Source organism: Scomber scombrus, chromosome 1 (genome assembly GCF_963691925.1).
Source record: "Scomber scombrus chromosome 1, fScoSco1.1, whole genome shotgun sequence".
NCBI classification, from domain to species: domain Eukaryota; kingdom Metazoa; phylum Chordata; class Actinopteri; order Scombriformes; family Scombridae; genus Scomber; species Scomber scombrus.
This window is the reverse complement of record NC_084970.1, coordinates 21,920,242-21,932,300: the sequence shown is the minus strand read 5'-3', so window position 1 is coordinate 21,932,300 and position 12,059 is coordinate 21,920,242. Positions and strand designations below refer to the sequence as shown.

The following is a 12,059-nucleotide window of genomic DNA, read 5'->3' as shown; positions in this document are numbered from 1 at the left end:
AAGCTTCATCACAGGGCTTGCTGTACTTTTGATCACCTACTACTGTATGTGTTTCACTTGCAATACCAAGAGGAAGCTGCAAGGACACTTGAGTTTGTTAAAAGGTAAATCCTCTCCTGGTCTTAAATATTGTTCAGATATTATGTCTCTCTTTTCAGCTCTGTCCTGTAATGTTAAATTGACATTTACTATAAGATTTCTCTTTTGTTATAAATAAATAAATGCACTAAACTGCATTAAATAATGGCAATTATTTATTTATTTTTGTTTCTGCACTTTAAAGACGGCATCTCAATTTCGTTGTGCTTTGTACAATGACAATAAAGACTTTCTATTCTATGTATGTATTGACTTTATGTTTACAACTGTACCTTTGATAGCGAGTTGAACTTTAAGCTGACATGTTTTTGAATCACAATTCTTCCTCTTTGAAGAGAGGTAAAGAGATAAAGAGAGAGAATCCCCCCCACCCCTAAAATTGAATCTGTTTATTACTGTGCAGCTCCTAGTGTCTGGTGTAGGTGCCCTAGTGGTTTGTTGAGGTTTGTTGCTGCAGTAAAATATGTACGTTTATCGTTCCAAGTCTCCTGCTGACTTCAGCGTATGCTATAAATGATGCTCGAGGAGCTGCTCTGTGGTCAGGGCTGGAACTCCAGAGATGAACTCGAGCTAACGTGGGTCAAAGGGATTGCATTACTCTGTTTCTGAGCATCCCCTTGTCATCAGCTATAGGCGTCTGGCTCGTGTTTGGCAAGTAACTGTCATCCTTTGGAACTGCAACAGTATATAAACTCCATCTCCCAGAATCTTTGTTTCAGACTTACCTTAAGAAAAAAAAAGATAAAACACATAAATCTGTATATGATGAAATTTTTTTTAATTTAGTTTTTGTAGTACTTCTATTTCTAATTGTAATTATACATACATGTTAGTGGTTTGGTAAGGTAATTAGGTTTAACACACAGCAAAATACCATCCCTGTTTTTCATTGCAGGCCTGTGGACATGATGGTTATAATCCAGGCCTCAGTGTACATCAAGATGTGGATGTGAAATGGTTCCAGTTCTGCAGTTGATCAACATGTAGTACAAATCGAACATTGTGAATAACTTAGTTTAAACATATTTTCTCTGATAGATGAAGGATAGGAAATACTAAAGGAAGTACTCTTAATTTCTCCACCATCCAAAGTTAGCTATGTGACTGTGAACACACTTTTTAACTTTATTATTATTATAAAGTGCATAACTACTTACCCAAGAGGCAAAAAACGTTTCCACATCCCTCAACTAAAGATCAGGGATTGTGTGCAGTCTTGCTGAGTCCACATGGTGCTTTGGCTCTTGAGCACAGACTGAAATCACAAGGACAATTTGGGCAAAATAAGAAAGACAGTTCAAAAAGTACAGTCAATATCAATAAATAATACAAATCAATAAAAACCAGTATCTGCAATAGTAAGACTTGAACCAAACCAACCTTGTTCCCAGTTGTTGCAGTAGAACATCTTCTGCCAATTTCCTGACAGGATGTCTTCATCTCTGTGGCAAGTACACACACAGTGTAGTTAAGAGCATATGCTGAAACTCGTATATCATCTCGTCTACAGTAGTGGGAACGTCATCGGGTGGGAATCCCTCCTGATGACGTGCCAATCTGAAGGGAATCCCGGAACTCCACCTGTGTTCACTCCATCTCAGTGTGTTTAAAATAATGTGAATTTGTCTGAGGTTTTTCTATCTGGGCAGTAGGTTTACTTTGTTATTTTCATAAATTCAATATTTATGAAAATAACAATATTCCCACAACGGTGAAATTCACTTATTACAGTAGCAACCAGATGCAAAAAGTTGTGTGATATACACTACATAAAAAATCCAACAAACAGAAACCCTTAAACATATACAATAAACAAACAAAAAAATGCTAAACGAGTACTAACTAAAAGTAAAGTGACCAGAATATAAATAATATTAGTTTTTGATTGATGATTTATAAGGTAGATCATTTCTTTTAAAGCAAGATTTAACTCTCATGCGAAAATGTATTCATTAGTTCATGTAAATTTTGGAATATAAAATAAAGATATTTGATGAAAAAAGTCAAAAGTCTTCCATGGGCTTAATTGGTACTTTGACACCATTTAAGCCCATGTGTGCTCCAAATAAGCCCATATCATGTTTTATTTGCAAAATATAAAAAAATATTGATTTCAAAGAATTAAAAACAGCAATATAATTATTGAGTGACATGTTAAATAGCATGTTTCTGAGCAAAATCTGAAAGGCCTGACTTCAGATGTAACCCTCTTTGTAATCATCAACATTTTCATAAGTAACTGTGATTTAATTACGTTTTTTTCTCAGTAACAGTTACATTTATTTTGTACTTTAATAACATAACGCCGCCACATGTAACTAGTTACTCCCCAACACTGGTTGAAGTGCAGCAGCATCTTACAATATCGTGACATTTTCCTTTCTTTTCTCGTCAGGCAGTCTTGAGGTGAGTAGCGGGGTCCTTGTAGCCGCTAGCAGCAGCTACTCAGCCCGGTGTGTGAGTCTGAGCATCCTTCTAGAAAAATACCACTCAAAGTAAAAGACTCAGACTGCACCTATACAGTTAACGTTAACCCCGTCAAAGGAAATCTCTTTGAAGACAAAGAGTATAAAGGTATGGGATTCATGTCATCGCCAACAAATGGTTCATTAATCTGTTAGCCTTGTGCCTCATAAAATCGTCTTTTGTCATCTTTACTCGAGACGAAACGAGCACAAAACGAGCCGTCGCAGCGTCTAGAGACGGTCTTTGTTTTCCACTGCTGGACTCGTCGTGTAACATCGTTTCATTTATAAGCACCAGAAATGTTTGTTTTATTGATTATTAAGTAGTAAGTGACATCCGGTTGAGAGTATTAGCTGCATAGCGTTACCGAGCACGTTAGCTTAGCCCTGCAGCTAACAATGGGACAGAGAGATTAAGACCTGCGCTGGCAGCTTACTAAATATTACTTTATTTGAGTTATCGTCTGAGAGTTTAGAGTAACCTGGTCAAGCGAAAGGCTGGCTCACTAATAAAGCCAGAAATGTCAAAGCTACTGTTGATGATCTGTTGGCGACGGTAGCCGGTGTCTCCTCGGGAGCTTTTTAACTTTTAAAAGAGGGCCTATATTTTTACTTAGTCAAGTTCCTTCTGCCAGATTCCTTATTCAGATCAGAGTCAGTGCATTTAGTTAACCCCAATCAACAAAGTACTTCACATTGTTCCTCAAGGTAACCATTCGCCGGTTTTATTCGTCTCTTAGGCCAAATCAAAGACGGGTTAATTAGCACGATAACGTCTGTATCACTTCCCTTCATAGTCAAAGTCTCACCATTATCCTGATGTTTAATCCTGCACGACTGTGAATCCGGTCTGTTAGTAAAAGCAACGAGATTCAAAACGTTATCAAGGTTAGATACAGTGAATAACATCGTCATGGGTAACCTCAGGATCAATTACACTTAAATGATCAGCTGATGATTCATCAGCTTATCGTCAGGTGGCAGTCAGTGGAGTAAATACTATGTAATGACACCCTCTGAAAAAATAAGGGCAATGCTTCTTGTAGCAGCCCAATTAGAAATCAGTTTATAAGTTAATATTTACTTGGCCTCTTCCACACAGGTACACACACATACTTTATATTACTAGACAAACATACATAGCTTTAATTCACATAGTTTATCTTATAATGATATTATCTTTTTGTTACCCAGTACAAGCTGTTTATACAGTAATAATACTGTTAATACATTCATACAAATCATTTAGACGTGTAAATCCATGGACAAAATTACTCCACCTGCTTCATCAGCCAAACTAATTGCAGGTCTAAAATCTTTGAGATACTACATGTGACATCATCACCTTTTGTACCTTTTAAATATTGTTTCTCTGTTTCCAACCTGGTTGTCAAAAAAATGTCACCTGTCTTACACTGTGTAGATTGCATATTTTTCCCCCACCCAATAACTTAGTTGTAAGGTGTGTTTTAAAAAGTGGTATTTTAAGGAGACTAAAATGGAAGTGAAACTGCCCATCCTTTTCTATCAACCAAAACAATCTGAGATCAACAGTGTTGTAAAGAAGATGTGCACACTTGACTATTTATATTAATGTGTTTGTTCTCTAGTTGTAAATAGCCACAAAGTAAACATTTGCCATAAGAACAATTTATAATACTGACTAAGTCTGTGGCTGATGCAGTTAAGTCCTATTCTGTGGGATAATGAGCAGGTCAAGATACACAAGATGTAGAAGATCCTTAAAATAATTTGAACAAAAAATGTCCCTCCTCTCTCTCTTTCCCATATAGATGCCTTCAGCAATGGTTGGCAACAATGCTGTCCAGTCTGCCAGTCCAGACCTGGGAAATGGAAGTCAATGTGAGACCATGAAGCAGATTCTTGGTGTGATTGACAAGAAGGTTCGCAACATGGAAAAGAAAAAGGTATCTCTAGTGTTTTAAATATAAAATACTGGTCTTCACATCATTCTCTCTTGATTAACCTTAGGCCGAATATAAGATTGATATTTTCTCTATGAATGCTTTGTGCGGGGTCCTCTGAATTTTTATAAGAACATCATATACTTAAATAAATAGGTTAGAGAACATGCTGTGGGTTTATCTAGTAGGTTCCTCTAGTCAACTTTTGAATTAACTTTTTAAAATATGATGGATCTTTTCTGACTAGGCTCGCCTTCACATATAAAACCATGCTGATAAGCAAGACTTTCACTGTGAGGGGTTATTATTTCTTTTAAGCAAGGATGATTTTTAAAATTCTGTTTCATCCCATTTGCTATATCTCTACTTAATTTTAACATATTACATTTTTAATACTTTTACAGTCCAAACTGGATGACTATCAGGCAAAGAAGAATAAGGGAGAAAGCCTGAATCAGGATCAGTTGGTATGTACACGGGGCCTTGTTTTATGTTGACATAAGAATAAAATAATTTGCACCATAATTTAACAATGATAACTAGCAAAACATACAATAACAAAAATGTGTTTTTGTATTGTTGTATCTAAATCCCATCAATGTTGCATCTTGTTCTTTTAGAGCAAAATACCATTTTTAGATAATACACAAATCTCAATTTTAATTTTCTTTGCATGATGTACCCGAAGGATGCGCTGACAAAGTACCAAGAGATCACCTACAACCTTGAGTTTGCTCGAGAATTGCAGAAGAGCTTCCTGGCATTGGGCCAAGAGGTGAGTGCTGAGGTACACTTGTTCTTCTGATCTATGCAAACTTATCATTCTTTTTAACTATCTTTTCAGTAAAAATTCTCTCAAAGGACTTGAAGATACATAACAAGCCTTTGTGAACATGATAAGAATTTACATTACAGACTGACTCAGGAAAGTGTGAAATATCAAAAGTCATTGAGGGAACAGAGGGGTGACTTCTTAGACCCTGCTCACTGACATTTCTAGATTTTACAAGTGCAGCGATGTATTGTGGTGGTGATTTGTTTGAGAAACCTTGTGAAACAAAATGCTCAGAAACATGTCTGACTTTGTACTTTCAGGTTCAAAAGGTAGTGAAGAAGTCTGCAAGACGGGAGCAGCTTCAGCGGGAGGAGGGGGAGCAACGGCGGCTTAAGACAGTATTGGAGCTGCAGTTTTTACTGGACCAGTTAGGAGATGACAATGTAAGGCAGGACCTGAAACGGCCTGATGCCTCGGGTTCCCCCTTGTTAACTGATGCTGATCTCACATCTCTTGACGAGTTGTACAAACTTGTGGGACCTGATAGGAACTATGATGTCAGGTATGGGGTGCTCTTTAGTGCCACAAATATTTAAGATTATATAATAAGTATATAGTATGTAAGTAATGTGTAGTGGAATTGTAAATGTATTTTGTATGGAAATAATCTATGAGGAGTCATAATTTTGTCATTGGCTCTGTGAGCAAGGTTGAATTGTATGAGTATATTCGCCCGGTTGTGTGACTTGCAGGTTGACTGATCAGTATGAAGAGGCCTCAGTACACTTGTGGGAACTGCTTGAGGGCCGAGACAAGGCTGTGGCAGGGACCACATGTAAGTATTTTCATTGCTCATGGAACATTGACTTCATGTTATTTGATACACAGTTAATCAATGTCTAATTTAACAATAAGGTGTATTTCTGATTTATCTTATTATCTCTGTTCCAGACAAGTCACTGAAGGAGACTCTGGACAAGTTGCTGCTGAGTGGCTACTTTGACAGAGCACAAACTCATCAGAATGGCACGTGTGAGGAGGAGGAAGAACAGGAGAAGCAGATTGTGGTGGCTGAATCTAACACTGGGGAGCAGCCATCAGAACCTGGTAACCTCTCTAACAAACACACACATCAACATTTGGACTTTCAGCAATTAGTTAATCAACAGAAAATTAATTGGCAACTATTTTGATGATAGATAATTGTTTTCATTCTTCTTTTTTAAAAGAAAATATTCTCTTGATTCCTTGATTGCCTCTCAAATGTGAATATTTTCTGGTTTCTTTATTCCGCTGTAATGTAAATTAAATGTCTTTGGGTTGTGGACTGTTGGTTGGGACAAAACAAAATACATTTTGGGACATCTTGGGCTCTGGGAGACAATGATTGATATTTTTTCACCATATTCTGGCATTTAATAGACCAATCGTGTAATTGTGGAAATAATTGTTCAGATTAATCAAGAATGAAAAATATATGCATTAACAGATGTCTGTCAGTAAACCCAGTGAAAAAACTATCTTTACTTTGCTTATTTCCTTAAGAAGGAACAGCTACTGAAAATTATACAGAGCCAATGAAAATGGAGACCACAGAGGTGAGATTAGTGTGACGATTGTTAATATACAGCAATAAGAACATTATGATTTTGCAATTGAAAGCTGTTTCCTTTTTTGTCAGACTACACTTACAGTATGTTTTTTATGTTACAGTTTGTAAACAGACAGTTCATTCCAGAAACCACGTACAGCAGCACAGACAAAGACCAAGTAGAGGAGTGGACAGTGGAGGCACAGGTATGCTGAACTGCTGTATCACTGCAGTATTCATATTTGGAGTGCACTCTATAGTCCCCTTCACATCCTGTGTCTGTTTGTCGGATAGATGGTGAATTCCCTCCAGCACCAGCCCCCTGCCCAGTTGGCTCCAGAACCAACCGTTACTGTGAACCATGGCTCTCCCCCACCAGCCAACGACCCAGTGATCAGAAAGCAGGCGGTGCAGGACCTAATGGCTCAGATGCAAGGGACGTACAACTTCATGCAGGTGAGAAGGTCCAGCATGCACTGTAATTCAGCTCATGATAGTTACTGCTCAGCGGTGGATATTGTGTGTTCTGCTTCTCTCTGTCAGTAATCATGGATGTCACCCGTTTGTTAGTTATTCATTAACTTAGATTCTTAATTGATTCCTTTGTCAGAGCACAACATAAAGTAGCAAATTAAAAATATATAGTAGTTCCATGCTTACTAACATGGGAGAGCGAACACAGATGTTTCAGTCAAAAGGTAGTGTCCCAGTTTACTTGTTACTGCATAATCCGAGCCATGCCTTAACCATACATTTACGCTTATTTGGTCCCACAGGACTCCATGTTGGAGTTCGATGGCCAGGCTCTTGATCCAGCCATTGTGTCTGCCCAGCCGATGAAGCCTGGACAGACTGTTGACCTCCAGCAGTTGGGCTGTGCTTCATGTGAGCACAGTTAATTTACCTTGATTCTGACCAGCATCTCTCACTGTCTGGTATTTGTCTGGCATCTGGTTATTATGAAAAATCTTTATTTTAAAGCCGTGTATCGGCCACAGGAACTTTCCCCAGGGACTTAGAACATTCTGAGGGACTGAGTTCCTTTACCTGCATTTCCACCGGAGGCACCAGGGTCTAAATTATTTTTCAGGGAGATTGTTTTACCCCTGAAAAAGATCATGCTTGGGGAGTAATCCTTCTTAAAAGTACAGGAACAATAGGGCCAGAGTTTGCAGGAAGGGGAGGACATTTCTCCATTTGATGATGTTTAAAGTAACGTTAGACTTTGTTGATGGCACAAGGGACAAGTGAAAATATAAGAGAACGTAAGCAAGCTGACAGCATGTGCGAGAGAGAGAGCAGCGGTAGGGAGAACAAAGCAGTGAATGAGAGAAATAGTTATTTTCTGATTGTTTCATGGTTATGTTCTAACGCTCATATAACCGTCAAACACTCAGCTGATGATTGAGTGTAGAAACAGAAGCTTAGTTTCCTCCTTTTCATTCATTACATCCAACCCATGCAGCGGTAAATGCAAAGAACAACAGGATAAGTTTGTGTGTTTTTTCCCCATGTGTGTGAATGCTGTGTTTCAAGTCATTTTTTAATTTTTTTAACTGCTCATGGGTCTAATTTGCTTGATCTTCCCGGCTCAGGGACTTGAAGTTCCAACTTTAGTTCCTGGGATTAGTTCTTCTGGGTCCAAAGTACCTGGACCTCTTGGTCGAAACAGGGCTTATGGGTGTTTTCAAACCTGGAGTTTGTTTACTCTGGTCAAATCAGTGGAGGAGGTGATAAACTTGTTCAGATTTCCTCTTTATTCAGTTCAAAACAATTGGAAGCCAACCAAAATGCATCACTCAAGCCACATGAGAACTTTCACTTTGCTCATTGGTCTGGTCTGGGGTGGGCACTGAGAACATAAATGCTTGAAAAAGATCCTATCTGCCCAAATATAAAGAAGGCAACGTGCTTCATTGCTAGTCCATGTCAGACTTCAATTCATTTTCTGGCTATCAGCTGCATCCCACTAACCTCAAACTTGCAGAGTATGTGTTGGAGATGGAGTCAAATTGATCTGTAAACCAGGTGCAGGTCATGACTGTTGTTTTCAGAACAAATCCAAACAAATTGAGTCTGGTTCAAACAGACAAAGGTTTGAAAACACCCTAACTTGGTTAAATAATCCTATTAGGGTATTAGACCAGTTTGGAAGACTTTTTTTTCTTACACACTTCTCTTTATATTCCTAACAGCACACTCAGAGTCCAGACTTCCTCAAACAGGTTCAGTGTCTGGACCACAGGAATCCTCACAAGTAAGTAGAGTGGAGGCAAAAAAGGTAGAATGTAATACACATCTATTGTGTATTACAGAGAGTCATTTGATACATTTGAATATGAGCATAAAGCTAAAGGGAGCTTTAAGATAATAAAAAAAAAAATCAAAGCATTGGTTTGCACAAACATTTACTGTCTCTCCCATTCACCTCTCCACAATCCTCCTTTTCTTCCCTCCTGAATTCCCTCCTTCAACCTCTCCCCCCTCCCCCTATTCAACCAGGCTTCGATGTCTCTGTCTTCTGAGCAGTCCCCTGCCCCATGCTCCCTGTCCTCTGCCTTCCCACCTGTCTCCAAACCCACCCACACAGGAGGCATCAATGTCAACGCAGCACCCTTCCAGTCAGTGCAAGCGGTATGCTTTGTATCTGAGTCCAGTTAATAAACACAGCACCTCCTCGGACTTACATAATTAACTGTGTTGGAAAATGATTCCACCCTTGGATTTACTAGCTTAGGCTATAAAAATAAAAATACAGGCTACTTAACACTGCAAAAAAAGTAACATCATAAGAATGGTCAATCATTGGTGGACTGTCTACACAGGCAACAATTACACACGTCCCTTTCCTAATCCTGTCCTGCTCTTCTTCTCTTCTGCCCCACTGAACACCCTTTTGTCTTTAGCCACATAGATCTTCATAATTCTGAATGTTTTATGTAAAACTTTATTGTAGCTTTACAATCTGACTGATGTATTATTATTAGTACTATTATTGTTTTATACTATATCATCATCTTATCAGACTGGGACTTGTGTGGACATTGTGATTTAAATATTGAAATTGTTTCTTTCCCTCTTTTAGGTGTTTAACCTGAATGCACCTGTACCCCCAGCCACTGATGGCCAAGCAGATCCTCTGAAGCAGCCAAGCCAGTTCCCTGGTGGCTATGGACAAGGCTTTACCAGCCAGTCAGAGAATACTGTAGACCAGCCTGACATCCCACAGGAGACATTACAGTCGGGTGAGGGATGAGTGACAGATGGTTTGTTTGATGTTTGGAAAAAAATTCAAGATGTCAAAATGGTTTGGCATCACAGCTACATTCATCTGGCAGTATTAAGGGCAGGTTGATGGTCAACATTTACCAGTTAATATGAAATACTGTCTGAACTCACCACAATAATAAAATATGGGAATAATATACATAATGCACATTTTCAGGTAGTGTCTGCAGGAAGGTATTTGTAGTGTCATTTGTACACATGAAAAGTGACAGAATTGGCGTAACGAATGATAAAAGAGAGAGCTCGAGAGATGTTCAAACTCTTGAATATTTTCTTCTTTTTCCACACAATTGACTAATCACTGTATTCAGTGGGTGTGAACATTAAAGAAACGGAAACTGGAACATTTCTCAACCAAGCAACAAGCACTTCTGTTGAATCCTACTGGCCCCTTTTTGTATCAAGAGGAAACATTTACATAAACCAAAAGTTTGTGTGCATTTTATGTTTTGCATGGAGCCCCTGAAGCCACAAAATAAATTTTTAATGTTGCTGGAACTATATATTATGTCAATTGCCCGTTAAAGGCTTCAAAACAAAAATATCCCTTTGGCACAAAACTAAAGTAGTAGTTTCAAGATTTTTATTTTTATTTTTTTCAGTTTAAAGAAATGTACTTTATGTTTTAAATCTACACTGCAGAACACTCGCCAGTGCATCATAGACTTTTCAGTCTCATTTGCTTCTGTTCAGTTGTTGCTGGGTTCCAGCCCCAAGCCCAGGTCATGCCCTCAACAGGCGGACATGAAGAGACGTCACCAGGTGCAGGATTTGGACAGTCGGGCCAGTCTTTTTACAACAGCAGGGCCGTGCCCAGGGGTGGACCTAGGAACCCCCGTGGCATGATGAACGGCTACAGAGGGTCGTCTAATGGATTCAGAGGTACTGTACATGCATCAAACTGTTTTAGAGATGTATGCAGTAACCTCATTATTTATTGTATTGACAAAATTATATACATCATATACACATTGTTATTATCAGGTGAAAATCCACTAAGGTCATTATTATAATTTTTCTATAATGTTTTTTGTTGTCAGGTGGATATGAAGGCTATCGCCCTCCTTTCTCAAATGCTCCCAACAGTGGTTATGGTCAAACCCAATATAACACACCCCGGGACTATTCAAATAGCACCTACCAGCGGGTAAGTTTTCCTTTTGATTATTAAATAAACATCATGTACCAAAAAGCTGATATAATAAATGATCATTATCAGATTTGATATGGAAGGATTAAGTGCTTGTTAATGTAAAATGCCTGTCGTTTCTTGTAGGAGGGCTATCAGCAAGGCTACAAACGGGGAGCTGCCCAAGGACCACGAGGTTTGTCCCGAGGTAACGCTCAAGCAATGAGATCCTAAAAGATCCTAAAGACCGTCAAGTCGCGCCACGTTGAACATTCAGGATTTTTGAATGTGTTCGCCCCAGCTCACTTTTATAACAATGTTTTGTTTCTCATTGGTAATCTTATTTTTTTAACTCCCAGCCTACTTATCACTCAAGTCTGCTTTTGTCTGTTTAGATCCTCTTAATGTTTTAACACAAAACGCTGAACTTCACGACAATGTAGGATTATCAGCAAGTCTGTGTGGTATAAAACAACAAATAGATATTCCTGTAAACTTGAAAGATTTCATTAATTTATTTTTTGTACAAAATAAATGCAAAAAATACCCTGCCACTGTCGATCTGATTCCATGATGATTATTTTCTTCTGCCCTGTGCTGTCAGCAACGTTTTTCCTCTTGATCCTATAGTTTTCATAAAAGCATTTAATGTTTATTTTATTTTTATTTACCCCATTGTCAACTCTCGCGCCATCACCTCTTTGTACGCTGATGTTATTAGTTGAGACTGTTTCAATAAAGTTGTGTTCTATTACCTGCTGTTTGCGGATCATTTCTTTGCTTTGGA

General features: G+C 38.5%; 1 protein-coding gene and 1 long non-coding RNA gene across 4 annotated transcripts; one reads left to right on the top strand and one right to left on the bottom strand.

The window, feature by feature from the left end:
* Window positions 1-937: 937 nt before the first annotated feature.
* Window positions 938-3,468, bottom strand: LOC133977448 (uncharacterized). The gene is made up of 4 exons (XR_009924970.1): window positions 3,374-3,468; window positions 1,480-1,541; window positions 1,257-1,354; window positions 938-1,065 (listed from the first exon to the last, which is right to left on the bottom strand). It is a non-coding gene; the product is annotated as an uncharacterized LOC133977448 (long non-coding RNA).
* On the top strand, window positions 2,551-12,020 carry caprin1a (cell cycle associated protein 1a). 3 transcript variants are annotated; one of them, XM_062415605.1, is made up of 17 exons: window positions 2,551-2,673; window positions 4,358-4,492; window positions 4,894-4,956; window positions 5,178-5,264; window positions 5,585-5,826; window positions 6,017-6,099; window positions 6,216-6,371; window positions 6,810-6,862; window positions 6,978-7,061; window positions 7,150-7,311; window positions 7,632-7,740; window positions 9,051-9,112; window positions 9,358-9,489; window positions 9,941-10,100; window positions 10,837-11,025; window positions 11,184-11,290; window positions 11,420-12,020. In XM_062415605.1, exons 2-17 carry the CDS (start codon window positions 4,358-4,360, stop codon window positions 11,504-11,506), a joined length of 1,911 nt encoding a protein of 636 aa, XP_062271589.1. In that variant the 5' UTR covers window positions 2,551-2,673; the 3' UTR covers window positions 11,507-12,020. The 3 variants fall into 3 exon arrangements, with proteins under 3 accessions (XP_062271589.1, XP_062271580.1, XP_062271597.1); XM_062415596.1 differs by having other exon boundaries at window positions 5,178-5,276; XM_062415613.1 differs by lacking the exon at window positions 9,358-9,489 and having other exon boundaries at window positions 5,178-5,276.
* The last annotated feature ends 39 nt before the right edge of the window (window positions 12,021-12,059 follow it).

What these genes read in the sequence shown, in the direction of transcription:
- caprin1a (XM_062415596.1), top strand. Translation starts at nt 4,358, where the DNA reads ATGCCTTCAGCAATGGTTGGCAACAATGCTGTCCAGTCTGCCAGTCCA. An exon ending in GCCTGAATCAGGATCAGTTG is followed by an intron (nt 4,957 to 5,177) that starts GTATGTACACGG and finishes ATGTACCCGAAG; the next exon opens with GATGCGCTGACAAAGTACCA. An exon ending in GGAGCAGCCATCAGAACCTG is followed by an intron (nt 6,372 to 6,809) that starts GTAACCTCTCTA and finishes TATTTCCTTAAG; the next exon opens with AAGGAACAGCTACTGAAAAT.